The sequence below is a fragment of the Ambystoma mexicanum genome, chromosome 9 (assembly GCF_040938575.1).
Source record: "Ambystoma mexicanum isolate Mex_15411 chromosome 9, UKY_AmexF1_1, whole genome shotgun sequence".
Lineage (NCBI taxonomy): Eukaryota > Metazoa > Chordata > Amphibia > Caudata > Ambystomatidae > Ambystoma > Ambystoma mexicanum.
This window is the reverse complement of record NC_090931.1, coordinates 645,120,066-645,142,880: the sequence shown is the minus strand read 5'-3', so window position 1 is coordinate 645,142,880 and position 22,815 is coordinate 645,120,066. Positions and strand designations below refer to the sequence as shown.

The following is a 22,815-nucleotide window of genomic DNA, read 5'->3' as shown; positions in this document are numbered from 1 at the left end:
TTCGAGATAAGTTACCCATTGAGAAAGCCCTATATAAATGCACAAAGAAATGGTGCCTATCTGGCTGGAATGCCAGAAGAAGTGTGCATTTGAACAAGGAAGGAGACTGAGGATGTCATGCAAAGTAAGAGCTGACGCATCCAGAAAAGATGGACGAGGTGAATGAACATAAACATTCTATAAGAGCTGAAGAGTAGATGGTAAAAAGGAGCAACATTTCGGGCTCGAGATGAAGATGCTCATGCTACAGAAATGCTGAAGAATATGTAAATCAGTTTACACTTGTACAGACGCAGTAATGCAAGTAGGAAAAAGTAATCATAAGGCTGGCTACGTAGTGAATATTTTTCCGGCGATGCGCCAATGTATACATATAGGAATGTACAGAACCTGGATATTCCATGATGCACTTTAGCAAAGCTCGAAATCCTTTGGTTGGAAAGGATTTCAGTGTGTGGAACAGTTGGAAATTACTGATGGCAAGGGCGAATTTCAAGAAAGGCTTGGCTGTCCAAGCACCAAGAATACAAGACCACAGTGAGTTGGGCGCCTGTCAAAAAGGCTACAACGAACGTGAGAAAAGAACAAATTTCAGTTTGAAGCAGAATGAAAAAACACAGAAGGTATCAAGAGTTCATCATTTAATAATATTAAATGCTGCAAAAGGCTCAAAAGAGTGGCTTTAGTCCTATGGGTGAGATCAAAACAGCTTGGGTCAGGCTACACCGAAACCAAGAAGACAGAATTATACCACACTCCCTTTATTTCTCAGGTGCAAGCAGCGTCTGCAAGGCCAAGTTCAAAGCCTTAATTGAATGGCAGACTGTAGGAGTGATGATAGATGTTGGGCTAATTGTTGGGGAGGCAAGACCACGCCAAACCTCTCTGCACCTGTAGTGGTAGCCTGCATGCTGCTAGTGTGTGCAATATTCCAGAGGGGTGCAAGAGTGCCAAACCAATCATAGAGGGTCACGTAGTAAAGAGCCCTACAGTTTGTGTAACCAATCAATCATTGTGTATTTAGTGACCATGATGATGACCATTTATTTGGGATGGGCTTAGTAGTTGCCCACCTGACTTAAGATACCCATTCATAACCTCTGGCTACATAGAACATATACTTAGATGTTCCCTGAAAGCAAACCACCGTTACTCATAAGTTTTTGTAGTTTGCCACTTAGTATGACGTCAGCAATGACTTTTTTTGTTATAAAAGTACTGTTTTTTCTAAAATGTGTTGAGATTGTGCTGTGTGACGTCGGATGATGTCTGTTGTACTCCCGGTTTTAGATCATTGATAATAAAACAGAACACAGTTTCGGCAACTTCCTGAGTCGTTTTGTTTATTGATGTTTGAGTAACTTCTGGATCCCCATCTACTTCTAAGTATTGCTACCCCGTCTTAAAGCACTCTAAGGTCTTTGAGTTCACGTGGTAGCAGAGGTGATGGTTAAAGTCCCCATCGACCTAGTAGGCTTTTACGGGTCTCAGATTATCAGATGTCCTCCGCCATTTAGCTGGAGGAACATAAATCTCCCTGTAGATAGCTGTCAGCTTTCGCCGAACTCACCTGAGGGTCTTCGTCGCTGTCGCTGCAGGAGACGTCTGATTCAGAAGGAACAGGAAGCTCTTCTTCCGGAGAACCCTTCTTGGTGAAGAGATAGGGTCTGTTCCAGGAGCTTGCCACTTTCAATGGATTATGATCCAGATCCAGCAATAGGGCAAACCCCCTGTTCAGCCCGGTACAGGGGAAAAAGCCAAATGGCACAAAAACCCCTGGATGGTGTGATTGAGAAGGAAGTCCTCTGTGGTAAGTAGACCTGTCAAGCCGTGGAGAGATGATGTTCAGAAGCAGGCTATAATGGCATAGGCAGAGGCAATCAGGCTCATGGCAGCAACGGGTAAGTTCCAAAGATTGGTGACTGAAGCGGTCTCCAAATGATACCAGGCAGGTAGTCGGAAGGACTACAAGACAGATAGATGCAGGGAGTCGATTAGAGAACGCTTGCCAGGAGCAGTCAGAATATAAACAGGGAGCTGAAGAAACACAGAATGGAAGAAAGCAGATAAGGAAAGCGCTATGGAGCGGCCACAGCCGAAGGAAGAAAGGCAGACAATGGAAGCACTATGGAGCGGCTCTAGGCGAAGGAAGAAAGGCAGACAACAGACCGTGTGCCACAGGTAAGAGCACGCACAAACTCACCTTTAGGAAAATTGCAGGAAAGCACCAAACTTACCAAGTAGGAGAGGCAACGTCTCGGAAGAAGGGAGTACCGCACAAAGAGCCGACGAGACGCCCAGTCCGTAGTGGACAAACAGAAAGTCCCCGGAAGCAGAAAAGGGTCTGGCTCAAAAACGAGTGAGAAGAAGCACACGCCGGAGAGAAATAAGGGAAGTAGGGTGGCAGACAGAGGATGGGCTGCCGACAGTACGAAAAGGTCAATTTTCCAAGCACTGGAAAAATGGAGCAAAGTCAGTGAGCAAGCAAACTGAGTGAACAGACTCCTAGAGAAAGATGTGATCCTGTAGTCCCACAGGACAAAGAGAGAAATGAACGATCAAGTGTGAACCTAGACATAGAAAGAGAAATTAAGAGATGGAAAGGAGAAAAAGATAAAACTGACGAGATAGCACTCATACAGAATAAGTGGATGGGCGGTCAGATACTGCTGAAACTTGAAGGGAAGAGCATTGAGGAAGTGAGGCAAAGGGAAGATCAGGACGAACAAGATAAAAAAGACAGGGAACGAGAGAAACGATTGAAAGTATATGAGTCTAAACGAAAGAGTAGACAAAGACGAGAACAGATGCATCAGGAAGAACAGTTAAGAAAGGAAGAAAGGGCAGAAGAGCAAAGAAAATATGACAACAGGCAAAGAACGATCTTAGAACAGGGCAGGCTAGAAAAAAGAGAGAAGAAGAGGAAGAACAGAAATTAAGAGAGAAAAGAATGCAACGACGGAAAGATGAAGAAGTGTGTAGGGCAAATGAGAGAAGGGAAGCAAAAAGACAGGAGGAAGAGAGAGTTAGAGAAGAAGCAAAGAACCGAAGGGCATTTGATGAGGAAATGTAACGAAAGAGGAGACGGAGAGTGTGCAACATTGATCGCATTGAGAAACAGTTAATGGAACCGTAACCAGTAGTAGCATGGGAGGACATAGAGGAGTTCTTCCAACCACAGGAACCAATGCCAGGGCCATCTAGGGTAAATCTAGAGGAGGAATTTGAAGTAGGAACTATAGGGGACAGAATTGCAAAAGCATATCACAAGATGAGGACAAAAAGCAAATTAAAAAGCAAGGGGAAAGATGATCAATTTGAGATTTCCGAGTCATGAGGCAAAGAGGGAAGTCTTTTCAGTTCTGAGCACTGAGCTTTGTCTTTGGACAGGCTAATTCTGAATAGGGACGAGAAAGAGGATAGGGGACAAGATATGTGAGACGAAGAAAGGGAAACCTACCCTGGGGAGGAGGGAATGGGTGCATGTGATCGCAAGGGATGTTTTCTGATAGACAAGGAAGTTAGATGGTCGGATCTGGACCTACCTAAACCGAGGACGCCAGAACTTGTGACGCGGCCAGGTCGAACTAAAGGGCGATCCCAAAGCGTAAGGGGGGGGACTCAACACCATATTTTCACAGACTAAGGTCATTGCCAGTAAGAAGGTGATCGGGAACCATTGTCGATATAGGCAAATGATGGAAGCTGATTGTGATTTTGGGATCTCGCAGTTTCCCTTGTTAGAAAAATGAGGGGCCAGACCGCAGTATATTCTGTGGCCCCAATTGGACAAGGACAACTTGAGATGTAAATTGCCCAGCTTAACGTCGGGTGCCGGAAAATGGATTAATGAATTTTAAAAAATGACAGGAGGAAACACGTCATCTATAGGAGACATTAAGGGTCACCTTGCAGCCATCCTTGGGGGGGGGGAGGGCTAACACCATTTGGATGAGAACAGGATATGCAGGAGTCACTGCGCAGAACACAGCACACAATGACACGCCGTTTAATAATTGTAGAGCAGCAGTCTGGAAAGCGCTTAGAGTACAATATCCTGACACGTCAGATATGGGAGCAATAATGGCACGTAAAATGCAGGGCGGGAGGATCCGCTTATTTACATTCAGAATTTTACAGAGCATTGGTCTTTGGAAACTCGGGAACCGTGAGGAAAATCTATACCGGTATTCTATCATATTCTATGTCAGGGATTGCCAGAACAGGTACAGAGACAGCTTAAGAAGCTGATGGGTAGGGAGATTAAGCTATGGCCAGAAATACAGCTGACCATTGTGCATCATTGCCGATTGTTGCAAGAAAGCAATCGGAGGAAAGAGGACACTAGGAAGATCGAAGAAGCTAAACTAGTGCAGAAGAAATGGTCCAAATATGTTATAGAAGGGGCAATGCTGACTAGTGGAGAAGAGTCAGGGGATCATAGCAAACCGCAGGTATGCTGCAGGTGAATAACCAACGGCAGTCAGATCAAGGAGGAAACTGATTTATGCCTGGAGGCAGAGGAGGCTTCCGCGGAAGAGGAGGCTTTCAGAATAATCAAGGAAACTTTCAGAGTAATCAAGGACGTTTTCAGAATAACCAAGGTAGCAATCAGGGCAAGCAGGATGGGCAAGTTAGAAGATTCCCTCCTTATGTGGAATGACAGGAAATATAGCTCAAACATGTGGGAGCCAAGGGTATGTACAGAATGGGCAATTCTCAAGAAGGGGGACAGCTTATCCTCCAGCATATAGTCCACAAAGCAGGGACGGGTTTGCCCAAGATCAGACAGTGTATCAGACACAAGCAGCACGAACACAGCAGGCTTTACAATCACAGCAAGCACCATTGAGTCCGCCACAAGGACAGTCACATCATGCACCCATGCAGATACAGCAAAGTGCAAATACAGGACAGTTACTGACCCCTATAATAGGAGGTCTCACTGTGGAGGGTGGAAATCCTTTCACAGGTATGGGAATAAGTATGTACCCACAATAGGACAGCTCAATGGGTGACTTGATGTGTTCAGTACGGTCTGTGACGCCTACTCCTCAAGAGGAACCAAGAGTTGACGTCACGATAGGAGGAAAATCCTTTTCTTTTTTAGTAGACACTGGGGCGACTCGCTCATGTATACGAGAGGGAACATTTTTATTGTCGGGTAATGACATGAATGCTCATGGATTCTCAGGAGCTACAAGTAGAGTACCTTTTACTGAGAAATTGCCAGTCTCTGTAGGAGAATGTGACATGTCTTTTCTATTATTGTATTTGAAACAGGCGCCAGTTAATATACTGGGCCGAGATTTAATGACAAAGTTAAACATGACAATTTCTTTCACTGATGTAGGCATGGTGTGTTCTACACCAGGAATACATTATTTGAATGTAAGTGAATTCATTATGGCATTCAAAGGGCAAATAACTATGCGTGGAAAGCCGCTAGACCCAGAGGTATTTCACAATGGGGTATGCATTTTGTGAACATTGCTATCTGGACTAGTGGGAAAGTTAATGAGAACACCTTATGAATTTTTGTTCAGACCACAGATACCTATGGATGAAGCGGGGGGACAGATATTTTCCTTGGAGTTACAGGCAGCTGTAGTACAAGGGGAGCTGGCCATGCCCGAAGAATTCAATGATGAAGGCAGGCCATGGAGGACAGTGATTGCTATTGGGGAAGGATACCGATTGACTGACGTCACTGACAAGGATATGTTTAGAGACGACCCGTCTCTAAACATATCAGATGACGAAGTAGTGTTTGAGATGAGCATTACATATTGGATCAGGACAGAGGAGAGAGATCCGCAAAAAATGGTGAACGTGCAGCAGCGTCCCACTTTTTTTGATGAAGACATGGAGAAAATACCAATCTCCTTATTGACTACGGGCCCTTAAGACGTAGGCCTGTTGAAGGGGATGCGAGAAATCAAGATTAAGTTGAAGCCAGGAGCAATTTTACCTCGACCAAGGAAGTATCCCATGTCACGAGAGGCGGATGAGGGGATTTATAAGACTATATCAGCTATGATGGATCAAGGCATTTTAGTGATGTCAGAGTCACCATGCAATACCGCAGTGTACCCTATCAAGAAATCAAAAGGGGGGTTGTGGCGTTTAATTAAAAAATGAGGCCGCTTAACCAGATTGCAGAGGCAGAGTTTCCTCTAGTTCCAAATTCGGCGACAATCCTATGTAGTATCCCAGTTAAGGCACATTATTTCACGGTGATTGACTTCAAAAATGTGCTTTTCTCGATCCCGTTGCATAAGAACTCCCAAGATCTTGCATCATTTACGTTCCGTCAGACTAAGCTGAAAGGCACAAGTTTGCCTCAAGGGTATTGTGAGTCTCCATTGATTTTTCAATAGGGTCCTACATATGGACCTAAGCAATATTGATTTGCCAAGTGTTGTGCTGCACTACGTAGATTACATTTTAGTCTGCAGCACATTAGAAGAAGAATGCAGACGAGATTAGATTCAGCTAATGATTATTTTAGCAGAGAAAGGGTATAAGGTAGACAAAGAGAAACTGCAGTACTGCCAGGTAGAGGTGATGTACATAGGGCAGTTAATCTCACACGAAGGAAAGAAGGTTACACCTGAAAGAGCTGAGGCAATTTTGAAAACAGCAAAACCACACACAATAAAGCAAATGCAGCAGTTTTTAGGACTGTGCAATTATGTCAGAGCATGGATTTCTGATTATAGTTCTTACACAAGACCATTGTTGCAAGCCCTGAAAAAAAGCACAGCAGAATCAGGAAAAAATTGAATGGACTTATTCTGACGAGGTATTTTTATTCTCTCACATACATGGAACAGTTATGACAGCAGTATCCACACAGAGAACTACATTGGGGTACAAGTCCCTTGCATATTACAGTGGGATTTTGGACCCAGTAATGAGGGGTCGCTTCCCTTGCGAACAATCATTGACAGCCCCCACGTTCGCTATTGAGAAATCTGCAACCATAGTAATGGGGTGTTCCATGATGTTATTTGTTGAGCATGCTTTGTTTGCTGTTTTGGAGAAACCTGAAAGGTACACTGACATCTCAAAGAGCCTCTGCTTATGAGGTGGTAATATCGAATCCAGCGATCAAAATAGTCAGATGTAAAATGGTGAACACTGCCACGTTTGTTGCTGAACCACTGGCAGGGGATGAGCAAGTGCACGATTGTTCGAATTATGAGGAATTCTATGATGATATTCTGTGAATGGAAGAAAATGCTCTTGCAGCAGGGAAAATCATATTTATTGATGGTTTTTCGCGAATCAATCGAACTGATGGAGAAAGGCTTTCAGGTGCCCCTGTAGTAAAGCACAAGGCTAATGGGGAGTTCGAATAAATGGCGAGTGCAAGACTACCATCTCACTTTTCAGCACATGCTGCAGAATTAGTGGTGTTGATTATTGTGCTCGAGAAACACACAGAGCAGGCAGTAACAGTGTACAGTGACTCTGCCTACGTGACATCAACCATGCACGCAGGGCTAGCACGTTGGAAAAGGAGGGGCTACTTCTGAGCGGACGGCACTCTGGTGCAACATGCTGCTTTATTGGATAAGCTCATTAAGGCACTACAACTCCCAGTAGCCATCGCAATAGTTAAGTGCGCAGTGCACATTAAGAGAACAGACTTTATTTCACGCATAAACCAAGCCGCGGATGATTAGGCGAGAAGGGTTGCATATTCATCTGACATAGTGAGTTTTGATACGCCTGATGTGAAAGAGAAAATTGTTGTGTTGATGATTGTGAATGAAAGCTTTAATCACTTATCGAAAAGGCAACTTATGGAAGTTCAAGGTGGAGCCCCACAGGAAGAGAAAGACCTGTGGACACAGAGGGGTGTTCTTTATCCCACCCCCACCCCCTGAAGCACTCTGGTGACAAGACAGCTCTGGTAAACCAGTGATGCCTGTAGCCTTAAGGGTAGTGTTAGAACAGCTACACTACCCTGCCCATGTCACTAGGGAAAGCCTTGCAGCAACCATTGTGGAGGACTGGTTCATGCCGAACCTGTTAGATGATGTTACTTTTTATGTAGTAAATTGTATCGTATGCCAAAGGTTTACTGCTGGGCACATCCTGCGAACAGTCAGATGAGTTATCTCTCAAACAAATGGTCCATTTCAGCATTTATATATTTATTATGTTGATATGCTGCAAGTCTGTAATGGTTATAAGTATATGATAGTGGTGGTGTGCCCCTTCTCAAGGTGGATCGAGGCAAGTCCATGCACATACCTTCACACAACTTGCACTGCAAAGATTTTAGTCAGAGAAGTATTTCCTAGATGGGGAATATGTGAGGTGCTGAGATCAGATAATGGCCCCCATTTTGTGAATAAAGTGTTCGAGCCAATTAGTTGCTCAGTATAAAACACAAGTTTTCTTCTGCTTATCACCCGCAAGCGAACAGAATATGTGAGAGGCTCAACGGTCTGATCAAGCAAAGGATAGCCAAATTAAAGCTAATTCTGTAGAAGGGGTGGCTGCATTGCTTACCCCTTGCATTATTTGCATTAAGAAATCAACCTGGCTCAGACCATCACCTCACACTCCACAAACTAGTTAGAGGGAGGCGAATGAGATCACCTCTAACTCCTCCATCGAGGACTAGGAGTGATGCCCAGACAACTGTAAAACTGTTAGGAACTGAGTTACGTGATTACTTAACATGTTTGACAGCTAGTATCTGTCATTTCAGATCACGTCAAGCGGACAGGATGTCGGTCTCAGAACATAGATGAAGACCATTCAGCAATCCAAGTTCAAGAACTATCTATACCTAAGATGTTTCCAGGAGATCAAAAACTGATCCGAAATTTCACAAGGAAGTGGCACAGCCTATATTTGGCAGCCCTTTTATTGTGGAAAACGTCACACCGTCAGCAGTCAAGGTCCACGAAAGACGAGCTTGGATTCATCATGGTGATGTGAAAGTCTACGCTGGAGAGACCCCCGCACCCACAAACCATTCGGAAGCAAGTCAAGAAGAAGCAGTTCAGCACGTGCAGACTAGATTGATGACGAGGAAGAAGGACACAGAGACTATCCAATAGATAGACAAGGACTACTTTGGACTGTGGTTCCTTCACAGGCACTCTTGCAAATACTAGGTTGGAGTGCCTACCAGCAATTGTCCACAGGGATGGGTGATATTGGAATGTGGCTTCCCTGAAAACACTCTTTGTATCTGCTACAGCAAGGAGTGAGAAAGTTACTGTTTTTTTTACAGAAGTGTGTTGACATTGGATTTAGGAGTGGAAAAGTAAAAGCAAATAATGCCAGATCTGGATTTCATGATTGACGATTGGAAGAGAGAGCAGTTCCATGACTCTTTCCAAACCAAGTTCTCTTTGGTGGGCTTTATGGTGCTCACTGATGTTGACGTACACAGACTACTTCTTGCTGTCTTCATCTTTATACTCAGAGCTTACCCTGCTCTTGTTGGCCATCGCGTTGATGTGCGCACTTTCATCCAAGATCCTAAGAATATCCCAGCGATTAGACGTCTTCTGGCCACAATTCTAGATCAGATCACTACCTGAACATCTCTTTGAACGCATGAATGGTCCTGTCGAGTGATGACATTCACAATTTACTGTCTTTGATCTTTTACTATTTGCTTGAAACATATCAACATCTTGTTTGGCGCAAAGATAACACATTTGTGTTCATTCAGAATCCTATCAATCATCCTGCAATCAGCTAGCTGCTTGTGGAGCGGATTCAACAGCTGCCAGAGATAATTACAGGCAAACCATGTTGTCCATAAACCACCTAGCTATTCCAGAAAGTGATCAAAGACAGGGACGAGTGGAGAGACATTGTTGGTGAAGCGTAATGTACCAGTGCATAATATATACTTGCTCAATGTTTATTGTTGTTTTTCTGATCCTGATAATTCATGCTGCATATATTGTGGGCCCAAAGAGGGGAAGAGTTCCTCTAATTCTTCCCGCTCCAGTAGCTAATGGAGAGGTAGACCTTGCAAGAAAGCCCAGGCCCTATGTGATTGTCCCCACACCGGTGGTGCATGAGAAAACACCTAGTTCTGTGACAAAAGGGTCGGAGCTTCCCTTTGGAGGGAGGTCTGCGTTACAGGTCTTTTATGATCTTTAGATGCCTGAGTATTATGCAAGAAAGAGACCCAAGAGACACGCAATATAAGATGATTATGAATGAAATAGTTATTTAGACAGTACAGAACATTTAGGAAATAATGTGTGGTATCAGCATATGAAAGAGGTGGGCAAACAAACTTTATGTGCACTCCTGCCTTATAGTATGGGGGAAGTCCAAGGTTTTCATTGCCATTGAAATAGATGTCCAAACAGCAAATTGCCTATCTCGCATAGCCCTCTGCCGGGCAAGAGGCCAGTCCATGGGTCGAACAGCATGTTTAGTATGGGCAACAGAATGTTCATCCCCAGATGAAGATGACTATGTTCAAGATTTGAAGACAAGAGCAAGAGCACACACCACAAATCATGTGATAAGATATGAACACCCTGGTAAGAAGGCAGGAGGAATCAGATGGGAAATAAACAGAAGACTTGCGAGCCCAGGAAAGACTGTAGAAGAAATTTGAAGATGGAAAGAAAGAGGCCAGGGGCATATCTGGGGATCAGAACTTTCTCTGGACGGCTGGAAGGAAGGTGTGGTTATATGCAGAGCTTGGGTACTAATTGGTTACCATAAGCCGACCATTGACATTGTGGAAAACGTATCTAAACCTTTATGGCCAAAACTTGCAAAATTACTGACATGGGTCGAAGACAAAGGAGGTCCTTTACAGATAGTACCTCTGGACAATGCAAAGCTGTGCTTTAGAAATAATGGCACAAGAAAACTTGCAGAGAATCAAAATTGTGGTTGAATCTTTGATGTGCCAGGAATGAGCATTGGGACAGCAATGATAATGGATCACTACTGGGCCTGTGGATCCAGAGTTTACATGAAGCTGCCCAGAGATTGGGGAGGATTATGTTCTATAGTGATTGTCCATGTTCCGGCCTTAGTGATTCCAAAATGTGACCTGAACATTGGGGAGTTCCCAAAGGCAGATACGCACCTAAGAAAGACGTGATCTGCTGAGCTCTTGGATCGATTGAAGAGGGAGAACTATTTCTCAGCAAAATCAATAGAACCTCTTGATTCCATCCCTTATGAACACAGATTGTTTTTTAAAACTTCATCTATTTTTACGATAATCTTCATGCCCAGGATCCAGACAGAAGCAAACACTAAATGGTTACAAATAACCAGATGGGAGCGTTTGCAGACAATCAACACTACCATAAAGGGATTTGATGCTATCAAGGAAGAGCTGAGAGCCATACGACTAATGACTCTCCAGAACAGATATGTCCTTGACATGATCACAGCTATGAATGGAGGTGTCAAAATCGGAGAATCATGTTGCACATTCCTACCGTCTCATGAGGCCGAGAATGACACCTTGACAGAGGCCATATCGATGATGACAAACTTACACATCCAGATGATGGACGAAGTGGAAGACATTGCTGATGACAGTTGGCTTGGATCGATCTTCTCGTGGATTCCACAATGCATGGTGGACATTTTCAAGTTCCTGGGAGCTCTGTTGGTGATGGTCATGGTTGGATTTTGTGTGATCAGAATAATAATCACATAATGCAAGAAGACTGCAAAGAAAGCAGTAGGAATGAAGATTATAATTGATGTTGAATCAGGAGTGGAGCCTAACGAGCTGACAAATGAAGAAATCAGAGACTACGTAAAGGCCAGCATCCACGCACCTGAGAGAACAAAGTTCCTGTATCCGAGACACCACAAGAAGTATATGGGGAAATGGATCTACTGCAGCTCCAATGGACAATGCATGCTTATGACTTCGAGTGTTGATGAGCATGTGAAATCAGCAGGAGGTCTGAAGGGAGTCAAAAAGATATGGGTACCAAAGAAGCATTTCTTGAGACGAGGATGTTTGGATGTGAAGGTTGATGATCGAGTGGTTGATGAATCGCCCAGAGGGGGGAAGTGTAGAGGTGGAGCCAAGTACCCCCACCAAAAGCTCCGCCCCCATGTTGCCTGTATGTTGGGAACCAGAAATGATGACACATGCAGTTCCAATGAGAATGCCAATACCGCAAAGAACCTTTGAGATAAGGTACCCATTGAGAAAACCCTATATAAATGCACAAAGAAATGGTGCCTGATTGGCTGGAGTGCCAGAAGAAGTGTGCATTTGAACACGGAAGGCGACTGATGACATCATGCGAAGTAAGAGCTGACGCATCCAGAAAAGATGGACGAGGTGAACAAACAAAAACATTCTATAAGAGATGAAGAGAAGATAGTAAAGATGAGCAACATTTTGGGCTCGAGATGAAGATGCTCATGCTACAGAAACGCTGAAGAATATGTAAATCAGTTTACACTTGTACAGACGCAGTAACGCAAGAAGGGAAAAGTAATCAAAAGGCTGGCTACGTAGTGAATAGTTTTGCGGCGATGCGCCAATGTATACATGTAGGAATATACAGAACCTGGATATTCCACAATGCACTTTAGCAAGGCTCGAAATCCCTTGATTGGAAAGGATTTCAGTGAGTGGCGCAGTTGGAAGTTACTGATGGCGCAGACGAATTTCGAGAAAGTCTTGGCTGGCACAGCACCAAGAAGACGAGCTTACAGTGAGTTGGGCACCTGTCAAATAGGCTACAACCAGCGTGAGAAAAGATCAAACTTCAGTTTGAAGCAGAATGAAAAAAACACTGATGGCGTCAAATGTTCATCATTTAATATTAAATGCAGCAAAAGGCTCAAAAGAGTGGCTCTAGTGACATGGGTGAGATCAAAACAGCTTGGGTCAAGCTACACCGAAACCAAGAAGACAGAATGATGCCACACTCCCTTTATTTCTCAGGCGCAAGTAGCTTCTGCAAGGCCAAGTTCAAAGCCTTAATTGACTGGCAGACTGTAGGAGTGATGATAGATGTTGATCTAATTTGTGGGGAGGCAACACCACGCCAAACCTCCGCACACCTGGAGTGGTAGCCTGCGTGCTGCTAGCATGTGCAATATTCCAGAGGGGCGCAAGAGTGCCAAACCAATCATAGAGGGTCACGTGCTAAAGAGCCCTATAGTTTGTCTAACCAATCAATCGTTGTGTATTTAGTGACCATGATGATGACCATTTATTTGGAATGGGATTAGTTGCCCACCTGACTTAAGATACCCAATCATAACCTCTGGCTATATAGAACATATACTTAAATGTTCCCTGAAAGCCAACCACCGTTACTCACAAGTTTTTTGAGTTTGCCACGTAGTATGGCGTTATAAAAGTACTGTTTTTTCTAAAATGTGTGAGATTGTGCTGTGTGACGTCGGATGATTGTACTCCCTGTTTTAGATAATTGATAATAAAAACAGAATGCAGTTTGGCCAACTTCCCGAGTCGTTTTGATTATTGATGTTTGAGTAACTTCTGCATCCTACCTCTAAGTATTGCTACCTCGTCTTAAAGGACACTAAGGTCTATGAGTTCAAAAGGTTTATTTGCATTTGATAATTTTAAAGACATTTTGTATTAGGATGTAGTTTCTATTAATTGTAAAATATTTCTTTGTAAACCGTAACATGTGAAACTAAAAAAAACATTAAAAAATACTCGCACAGTTAGGCATGCTGCAGTTTGGGTGTGAGGCGCATCAGCAGAGCTATTTTGCCAGCGTTTCATAGCAGGACTTATGCGATTTAAGTGGAATGGCCTTCCGAGGCCTCTAACGTGTCCCATTTCCTTTCTAGGTGGGTGCAGGTGGCCTGTCCGAGGTTGTCCATAGACTGGGGCACGTCCTTCTCCCGCCCACTACTCACACCCTATGAGGTAAGAAGGCTGGTGATGGCGTCATGGTGTGCATGTGTACGTGTGTAACGGGCCTGCAGCACAGGCATCACATGCAGGAGCTGGGCATGCCCCAAACGCTCCTACATGTTCCCATGCGGTGGCAGAGACCGGCACTTCAGCGGTTGTGCGCTGTGCCAGTGCCAGCCTTGTCACACCATTGGCCAAGGTGAGAGGTCAGAACTGCGGGATCTGGGATCTCGACAGCACACAGTCCTACATCATTCGCTACTGTGCCCCCTGCAGGAGGAGTCAGGGACTTCCAGATCTGTGACCTTCCATCCACCTACGCTATTCACTTCAGCACATCCTGCTGGCAGAAGCATGAACTGCAAGAGCTTTGCCCCCCCCCCAACACAATCTATGATCCACACCATTAACTACAGCGCCTCCTGCACAATCTATGATCCACACCATTAACTACAGCGCCTCCTGCTGGTAAAGTTAGTGACTGCCAGATTTCTGATCTGCCCATGTATTAAGGCTCTTACATTGTTCACTATCACATCCCTTCTGTGAGGGGTAGGTGTGTTGGCATGTCACAGTTTGTCATGTAGCTATTATAAGTTTTATAACCTCACTTTATGCCAAGTCCTTTAGACATATGCCATTGTGTGCGTCTCTTCCAGGCAGCCGTGGCTCTGAAGGAGGTCGAGTGGCAGCAAACCTACCCAATGGATTTCTATGCCAGCCAGTCTTTGGGCCCCTGGACCGTGAATCATGCCAGCCACAAGCCACCCAGGCGAACTGGCAGAACAACACAGGTGAGCTGCGCCTGACATGCATCACGTGCGAGATCCGGAAAAATGCCTTAAAAATGTTAAGAGCACTGGTGTTTCCAGCTAGTTCTATCAAGCAAGAACATCAAATGTTGGCCTACCAGTATTATTTCTAAGCAGTCTGCTAAGAGTTAATTGCTTAACTGAGATATACATGCGCTACTGGTGTAATAAACATGTCTTAACCAAGTGTGCCTCCAGCACTGGATTTGTATCTGTTGCTTGCAGCGAAGTCCTATTAAGAACACACCTTGTCAAAGCCAGCAGTTTTGGCTTGTGTGTAGGTATTACATGGACATCGGGCAGGCGCTGCTATCATATGGCCTGGTAATCACACCACGTGGTACCATTACCAGCAGCACCTGGGTTGAACCTCTTCCTACTCTCTTTGTTGCTTTTCCTTAAGCTTGCATTGGTTTCTCTCGCACACTTGCACACACCACTGTCCCTCACTCGGCCCTTTCCCTCTTTGCTTTCTCCATCTTTCCTCTGCTACCTTTAGTTCCCTTTACCCTTTTCAGCCGCACCCCCAACCTTCCCCCAGAGCAGAGCTCGATACCCAGTTAGGAACTATTGTTGTCGCAAGGTCTTTTTAGAGATCGCTCTTGTACACTTAAGATGGCTGCCACCCCCAATCACAATCGTCTATTATTCAGGCACCTCTCCATGCCAGAGTCCTTCTGCTTCCTAGCTCTGCAATAAGTGCTACCACCCGGGTTGATGGGGTCATATCTCATTTGCTCTTCCTGAGACATTTGGCAAAATAGTCCTTTTTTGAGAAATTGGTCTATTTATTAACACTGGTGACCCCCTTGTCTCCCTTTAACCCCTCCCGCTCTCTCGATGTACCCCTCTCTTTCTCTGCTCTAGTTATCCCAATCTCATGTATTCATTGTTTTCACGTCGTCGCCCCCTCACTGTTCTCTCCTCCTGTGTACTGACCTTTCCCTTTCACTATTTTATTATTTGGTCGAGCAATTTGTTTACCCGAGAAAGGTCTCATCATCCTGCCTGAATGCGTTTACTGGCGCTCAGTTGGCTAACCTGGGGTGGCAATACGAAGAGCCGAGTCGGCACGACGTGATTCGCACGTTACTTATTAAAACGGTTTTTATGTAACACAAGAAAACAAAAAAAGAAAATCTTAGAAAGAAGGAAAGTCTTGTGGAAGGGTACAACAGGCGAAATAACGTGCAGGGCAATGTGCAAAGTTAAAACGTTTTCAGAAAATGGTTTAGCAATCTTTCAGTAGTGCTGCGCAACCTTACTTGGATAACTGCACAGTTTGCATATGCGGTTCTCAAGCACTGGCTCTTTCATGGATTTGCATGCTCAATGAATATTCACTGTATTCAGGCTGGAATCCTCGGTCATATTGAAACAGTTTTGCTTTAAAGTTTATAGCTGCTTGTCGATCTATATATTGCTACCACTTTGGGTCATAGTGCCTCAGACAAAGACCTTAGCTTCTCCCGCTGGTGGCCATCTTCAGATTTTTACCACACATTTAAGTGTTAAGAGTCCTCGTTGTTTCACTCCATGAAATCTCGACGTTTTTGTTCTATTTTTGAGAACTTTTTCCATCGGTTTCTGGAAGATTAGTCCCTTCAGTGACTACCGGCTATGGGGACCCATTGCCGGTGAAGATTCCGACCATCTACGGATCTTCTAGACCACGTGACGTCCTCCTCATGAGTTTGAGGTCTTCCTCACGCGCCGCAATGACAGACGCGAATAAGAAAAGCCTTTTCAAGGCCTGTATCAAGTGTCGCCTTAAGAGCGTGTATGTGGAGAACCACCATGAGAGGTGCTTATACTATTTGCACCCAGACCACAACTTGGACAGCTGCTCCACCTGCCAGTCCTTTTTGTCACAAACTCACAAGGACTGTCACTGTAGATTGGTGACTTGGCTGGAGGAGGGTGCCCAGGGCCTATGACTCGACCTCGGTCCACAGTCATGCCTCTACCAGAATCGGCAGACCCATGCAATGTGCTACCTCTTCTAAGAGGTCGAGGTCGCATAAAAAAACCTTCCCTGGGGAAGAAACTTGAAAAGGGACACAAGTTGCACATTTCAGCTGTTCCACCATCGACTACCTTGTCGACGACTCCATCGACACTTCTAGTGCTCACCACTCGGCCAGCTCATCGGCAGCCCTGTCCATGACTGCTTCTTCTACACCTAGAACTTCAACGTCAACGGTTAAGGCTAAACCCCATCTTCGATGCACTCTTTGGAGAAGTGGCATCCATCGACATCCAAAACTACTCTGTCTACGAGCCACATGCATAAGTTGTCAACATCAAGAGCCTTGTCAATGACAACTTCGTCAATGTCTGTCGACGGTCCACAGACCAACAAAATCATCCACCACCTCGTTGACGGTTGCTATATCGACGATTACTTTGTCAATGACATTGTCAACGACTACTGTCTGCACGTCTCTACCAGTAAATTGATGAAGGTTGCCCTGCCGCCCAGACCATTTCCAGCACCATTGATGTCCCAGCACACCACAGTGATTACCACGTTTCCCGGGGGTGCTATTGTGGACAGGGACATGCTTCCAGCACTGTCTTATCTACCACGGTCCACAAAGACCAAGCCACTCTACTCCCTGGTACCTAATGTGTCACTGGCAACGGCAACACCTGCTCAAATACTTCAAGGATGTGACATTTCAGATGAAGAGCCTCGGGAGGCTTTCTTTCCTGACCACAGAGAAATCAGTGATGACCCTGATCCTATTTTACCAATACCTCGTCTGCCAGTTCAGCCTCCTCCAATTCCTGCATTTCCACCCACTGCAGTACCTACAGTCCTCTTGGGCACACCATCTGCACCCATGGACCTTTCTCTAGATATTTTATCGACCTTGCAGTTTTGGTCCCAGAGCTACAGCACCGGCCTTGCTCGTCCAGCCCCTCAACGCGCCCCTAGTAGGAGTCCTCCAGCATTACCTTCAGAGAGGAGTTGGTGCAACCTTGGCCAGTTTTTCAGTTCTCTGTACCAGTCGCTAGCCTCACCGACATTGACACTGTCCCTGACAACACTGACACGTGAAATCATACTACTGATGAATATAATGATCTCGTCCTGGTTGATGGGAAAACTCCAGACCTGCCTTAGCATGACGCGCCACCAGATGAGACAGGCTCTTTCCATGCACTCTTGACACGTGCAGTTAAGCTATTCAATCTGGTTCCCGAAGAGCAGACAAAGGAATGTTTCCTGTTTCAGAGGCGTGAAGCCTCCAGGAAGTCAGTGGTCTCAATCCCTATGCTGGACGACATCTGGGAAGATGGCCTTTTGGTGATTCAAAATACCTCCTCAGCTTCTCCCAGAAAAGTTCACCTGGAGAAGAAGTCTAAGGTGTCGGGTATGGCCCCTAAGTGCTTACACACCCAGCCCTTCCCAGATTTGGTGATATCGGCAGCTGCTCGAAGTAGATCAGCCAACCATTCTCCATACATGTTACCCCCAGACAAGGAGGGCAAGCAGCTGAACGCCTTTGGCAAAAAGGTGATTTTCACAGCTGCTAAGACCATCAAAGTGGCCAACTCATTCGCAAACCTCTCCCGTTATGACCGCAAGTTGTGATACAAGATGGGTCCCATCTACGATTTTTTGGCTGATGATTAAAGGGATGTGCTGTGTTGTGACAAGGGAAGCCGCTTCGGACCATTCTATTTCTGTTGCATTGGACATCAAAGAAACCGAATTTCGCCAAATGGGGAACGGAACGGTGTAAGGGTGCACAGCGATGGTTAAAGGCAACCAATTTTCATCCACAAGTGCAATCCAAGGTTGTGGATGTGCCATATGATGGAGTTGACCTTTTTGGTAAAACGGTGGACGAAACCCTACAGGCCCCCAAGGCTGACACTGATAGTGCGGGCTCCGTAGGCACCCTGCAGAAGCAAAGGCACACCCTTTGGTCTGGGAAAGAATGGTTCTCAAGAAACTACAAGCCCTCCTACTGCCAGCAGACATCTCGCACTGGCTCGCAGAAGGCTTACAGGGGGAGGTCGCAGACATACAGGGTACTCAGCAAAGACGCGGTTCTTCCTCCAGAACACAAACTCCCAAGCAGGCCTGACCAGCACCGGCACATGTGTGTGCCCCCGCTTCAGCACTGCAGGAGGCCAGTTGTCGCATTTTGTCGATCAGTGGGAAGCCATCTCCACCAACAAATGGATGCTCAATATCATTTGTCAGGGTCACACGCTCGAGTTTCTGGGCAAATGCACCTCCAATCCTCCCACAAAGAAAAACAAACAGCATCTGCCCCTCCTTCTAAAAAAGGGAGCTACAGAAGCTGTGACATCGCACCTCCGGGACGCCGAAGTGTACACCAGATACTTCCTGGTGAGAGAAAACTCAGGTGAGTGGTGATTCGTAGTGCAAGGAAAGCATTATCAATTCAGGGCTCTGCTCTACAGCCTAAAATCAGCTCAAAGAGTCTTCACGAAATGGCTAGCTCCAGTGGCAGCCCATCTCCACTGTGCAGGCATTTACATCTACCCTTAGCTGGACGACTGGTTGATACTCGCCTGCTCCCAGACTCTAGCCTTGCAATACACTGAGGAAACCATCCAGTGCCTAACTTCTCTGGGGTTCTCCATCAACTTTTCAAAGTCATGCATATTGCCCTCTCCAAACTCTCTATTCCTGGGTTAACGGTGCAACACTCTTACATGTCTAGCCCTCGGAGGAGCGGGTCGATGCCATACTCCACAAGATTCAACAACTGTCCACTTTACAGGTGACAACAGTCTCTGTTACAGATAATATCCTCCTGCATACCCTTGGTTCCTCACTGCAGACTCCATGTGAAACTTCTCCAGGAATTCTTAGATGCCAAATGGCAGCAAGTGTCGGGCTCCTGGAACGAAAGGATTACCCTCAATCCATCATTCCGATGAACTATCCATAGGTAGAACCATTGCAAGCACCTCACGCAGGGTGCTCCCTTTCGCCTCCCGCACACTGGCCACAGTCACCATCAATGCTTCCCTAAAGGGATCAGGGCCCAAGAAAAAGCCCTACACATAAATGTCTTAGAGCTACAAGCAGTGCTCTGAGCCCAGAAATCATTCAAACCACAACTCCAGGACAAAGTGGTTTGCATCTTCACCAACAACAAGACCTCCGCGTTTTATATCAGAAACAGGGTGGGACCCGCTCACCCATACTGTCCAAGGAAGCACAGGCACTGTGGAACTGGCCAATATCACAAAACATGTTTCTCCTTCTCCTTCTATTTCATCTGCCAGGGATCCACAATATCACTGCAGATTCCCTCAGCGGGGAACTACGCTCCTGCCACAAATGGGAGCTTCATCATAGCCAAGTCCTCCTTTTCTTCTCACAGTGGGTCGCCTAGAGATCAACTTGTTTGCCACAGCAGCCAATTCTCCAAGTGCTCCCAGTTTGCCAGCCGATATCCTGAAGCGGGAAGTCTGAGGGACGCCTTCTCAATTCCCTGGGAAGGCCTGTTCCTCTGTGTTCCTTCCAATTCTGCTCCTACTGCGAGTGCTGAATACACTCAAACGGAGTCACTGAAAGATTATACTAATTAATGGCCATGCCAGATTTGGTACTCTGACATTCGCCATCTGTCAGTGGCACCTTGCATCAAACTACCTCCACTAACAGACCTGCTCTCTAGAGAAGGAGGATCAGTGCTGCATCACAACCCAGCGTCCCTGAAGTTGATGGATTGGCTCCTGCAACCCTAGGATTTAGACACTTCACGTTATCTTTTAGAATGATGAGGATTCTGGCAAGGGCTAAAGCACCCTCTACCCTGTCCTGCTACAAACACAAAGGAAAGCGTTTCACTGTATGGTGTCATTCGCAAAGGCATAACCTTCTTCAAATCAAGTCAGCACAAATCTTGCCATATCTCCTGTAGTTGACAAAAGCAGGACTAGCGCATGCATCCATCAAAGTACATCTGGCAACCATCTCTGCCTGCACTCGCGCTACTGGCAAACTTCCCTGTGGTCCCCCAGACAGGTCAAAGAGTTCCTTAAGGGTCTGTTCCGGGATTTCCCCCTGTCAAGGCCCCAGCGCCAGCATCGGAGCTTAATGTGGTTCTCACCAAGTTAATGGGCCCTCCATTTCAACCTCTGCTTGGGCTCTGTTGAAGTTCCTATCATGGAAGACAGCTTTTCAGGTAGCCATTGCATCTGCCAGGCATGTAGGTGAACTGCAAGCTCTCTCCTGCAAACCGCCTTACCTGACTCTGCACTAAGCCTTCCTTCATGCTGAAAGTTCTCTCAGCTTTCCACCTGAATGAATCACTACTTCTGCCTGTATTCTCTGACACACCCACCTCTCCAACGGAGAGGGCATTGCACTTGCTGGATGTCAATCGGGCATTGAAGTTTTATGTCGACTGCACAAAGTATTTTTGGAAGACTTTGCAGCGGTGTGTGGTGTTTGGAGCTATGGGAAAAGGGAAAGCTGCGGCCACGGCTTCCATTTCCAGGTGACTATCTGGTTGCATCTTGCCTTGTCGCCAAGCTGCGAACAGGCACCTGCCAGGTAGGCCAAGGGCATGTTCTGCCAGACCCGTGGCTTCTACTACGGCTTATCTGTCTGGTGTTTGCCTGCTCAACATCTCCCGTGCTGCTACGTGGAGGCCTGTCCACACTTCACAAGATGCTACTGCATTGACAGGGATTCCAGGGAGGAGTCCCATGTCAGCCAAGCAGTGCTCTGCAACCTATTTGCATGAGGTGAGTGTTCCAAAGGTGAGTTCAATTGCTTCTGTAGAGATGTGCTACTTCCCATTGGTTGTGCATATGTACTGCTGTATAATCGTATTCAATGAGAATGTGAATCCATGAAAGATCCAATGCTGGAGAAGGAACACATTACTTACCTGTAACTCCTGTTCTCCAACATTGGAATCTTTCATGGACTTACATGCAACCCTCACTCCTACCACTCTATGGCTCTGCTTGGTGCTTACTGCTACATTGCGTGCACTTCCAAATCTGAGCATGGCCACCATGGGTGGCGCTAAGGAGGACTAATGTCATTGCCTGGGGCAGTAGCATCAATAGGCTACATAAGTGACAAGCAGTTTTAAGCTTTAAAGCGAAACTGCTTTAATATTACAGAGGATTTCCGTGGTTTTACGCAGTGGCTTGCTGGCTTACAGCTTTGGGAAATTGGTGCAATTCCTGGTTGGGTGGGAGAGGCACGACCCGTGGTCTGTAATGGTACACACCATGGAATTTAAGTTAGCCATTTGGAACATTAGTGGGGGGGAACCAGCCCTCCAAGGAGAAGAAAGATGGCCCAGTATCTGCAGCGGCATCAGGTGGGGGTGTCCTTCATTCATCAGACTCATCTCAGCCCTTTGTTAGAGTCTCATTAGGACTCTCACTGGGGGTGCCATAGGCATTTCTCCTCATATTCTTTCTATGTGAGGGGGTGGCTATCCTGATTAATAAAAGTGCCAAGTTTAGGCTGGTTTCAGTGGTCAGGGATGATGAAGGGAGTGGCTTTGTGGCATCTTGGAAGCGGTGAAGGTTTGCGCTGGTAAACTCTTATGAGCCGAATGTGGATTGTGCCAATTTTGTTGACTCAGTGCTGGTCCATTTGGCGGGGTGCCAGTATGCCACTATATTGTGGGGCGGGGACATGAACACGGTATTGGATCCGACTGTAGATAGGTCAGGGGTTGCTCAGGGTCCTTGGTCCAAAGCTAATGAGCATGTGCAAGCGATCTGCCTGACCTATAATATAGTGGATATTTGTTGGAGGACGTACACAAAACAAATGAGGTGATGGCTAGAATGTTTGGAATTAATCCTAACCTCTGGCATTAGCTCTGGGCAACCCGAGCCTGCTGGGCCTAGTGACACAAGCAACTCCTCACTGATGACGCCTATTGAGGCCGAAAGATGTCTGGGGATGTCTGTGGTCTCCTGCAGAAAGGATGTGACGTCGCATTTTTGGAGGGACTGCCCCTTTTGGGGTGGGACAAGCCAGATTTGCATATGGACTACTGTAATGGCTTGGCAGGCTGAAAAACGATGGTCTGGAGGGTTGCCCAGAGCTGTGCCCGTGGTTATGATTAATTCAAAACCTTCCAG

At 45.9% G+C, this 22,815-nt stretch overlaps 1 protein-coding gene across 2 annotated transcripts in view; it reads left to right on the top strand.

Moving 5' to 3' along the window:
- DPH1 (diphthamide biosynthesis 1) overlaps positions 1-22,815 on the top strand; it is a 1,780,687-nt gene that overhangs the window by 1,632,874 nt on the left and 124,998 nt on the right. For both annotated transcript variants that reach the window (XM_069615361.1, XM_069615360.1), the window contains 2 exons: positions 13,822-13,900; positions 14,548-14,682. In XM_069615361.1, coding sequence (XP_069471462.1) covers positions 13,822-13,900; positions 14,548-14,682 — 214 coding nt within the window. The remainder of the gene's footprint in view (positions 1-13,821; positions 13,901-14,547; positions 14,683-22,815) is intronic.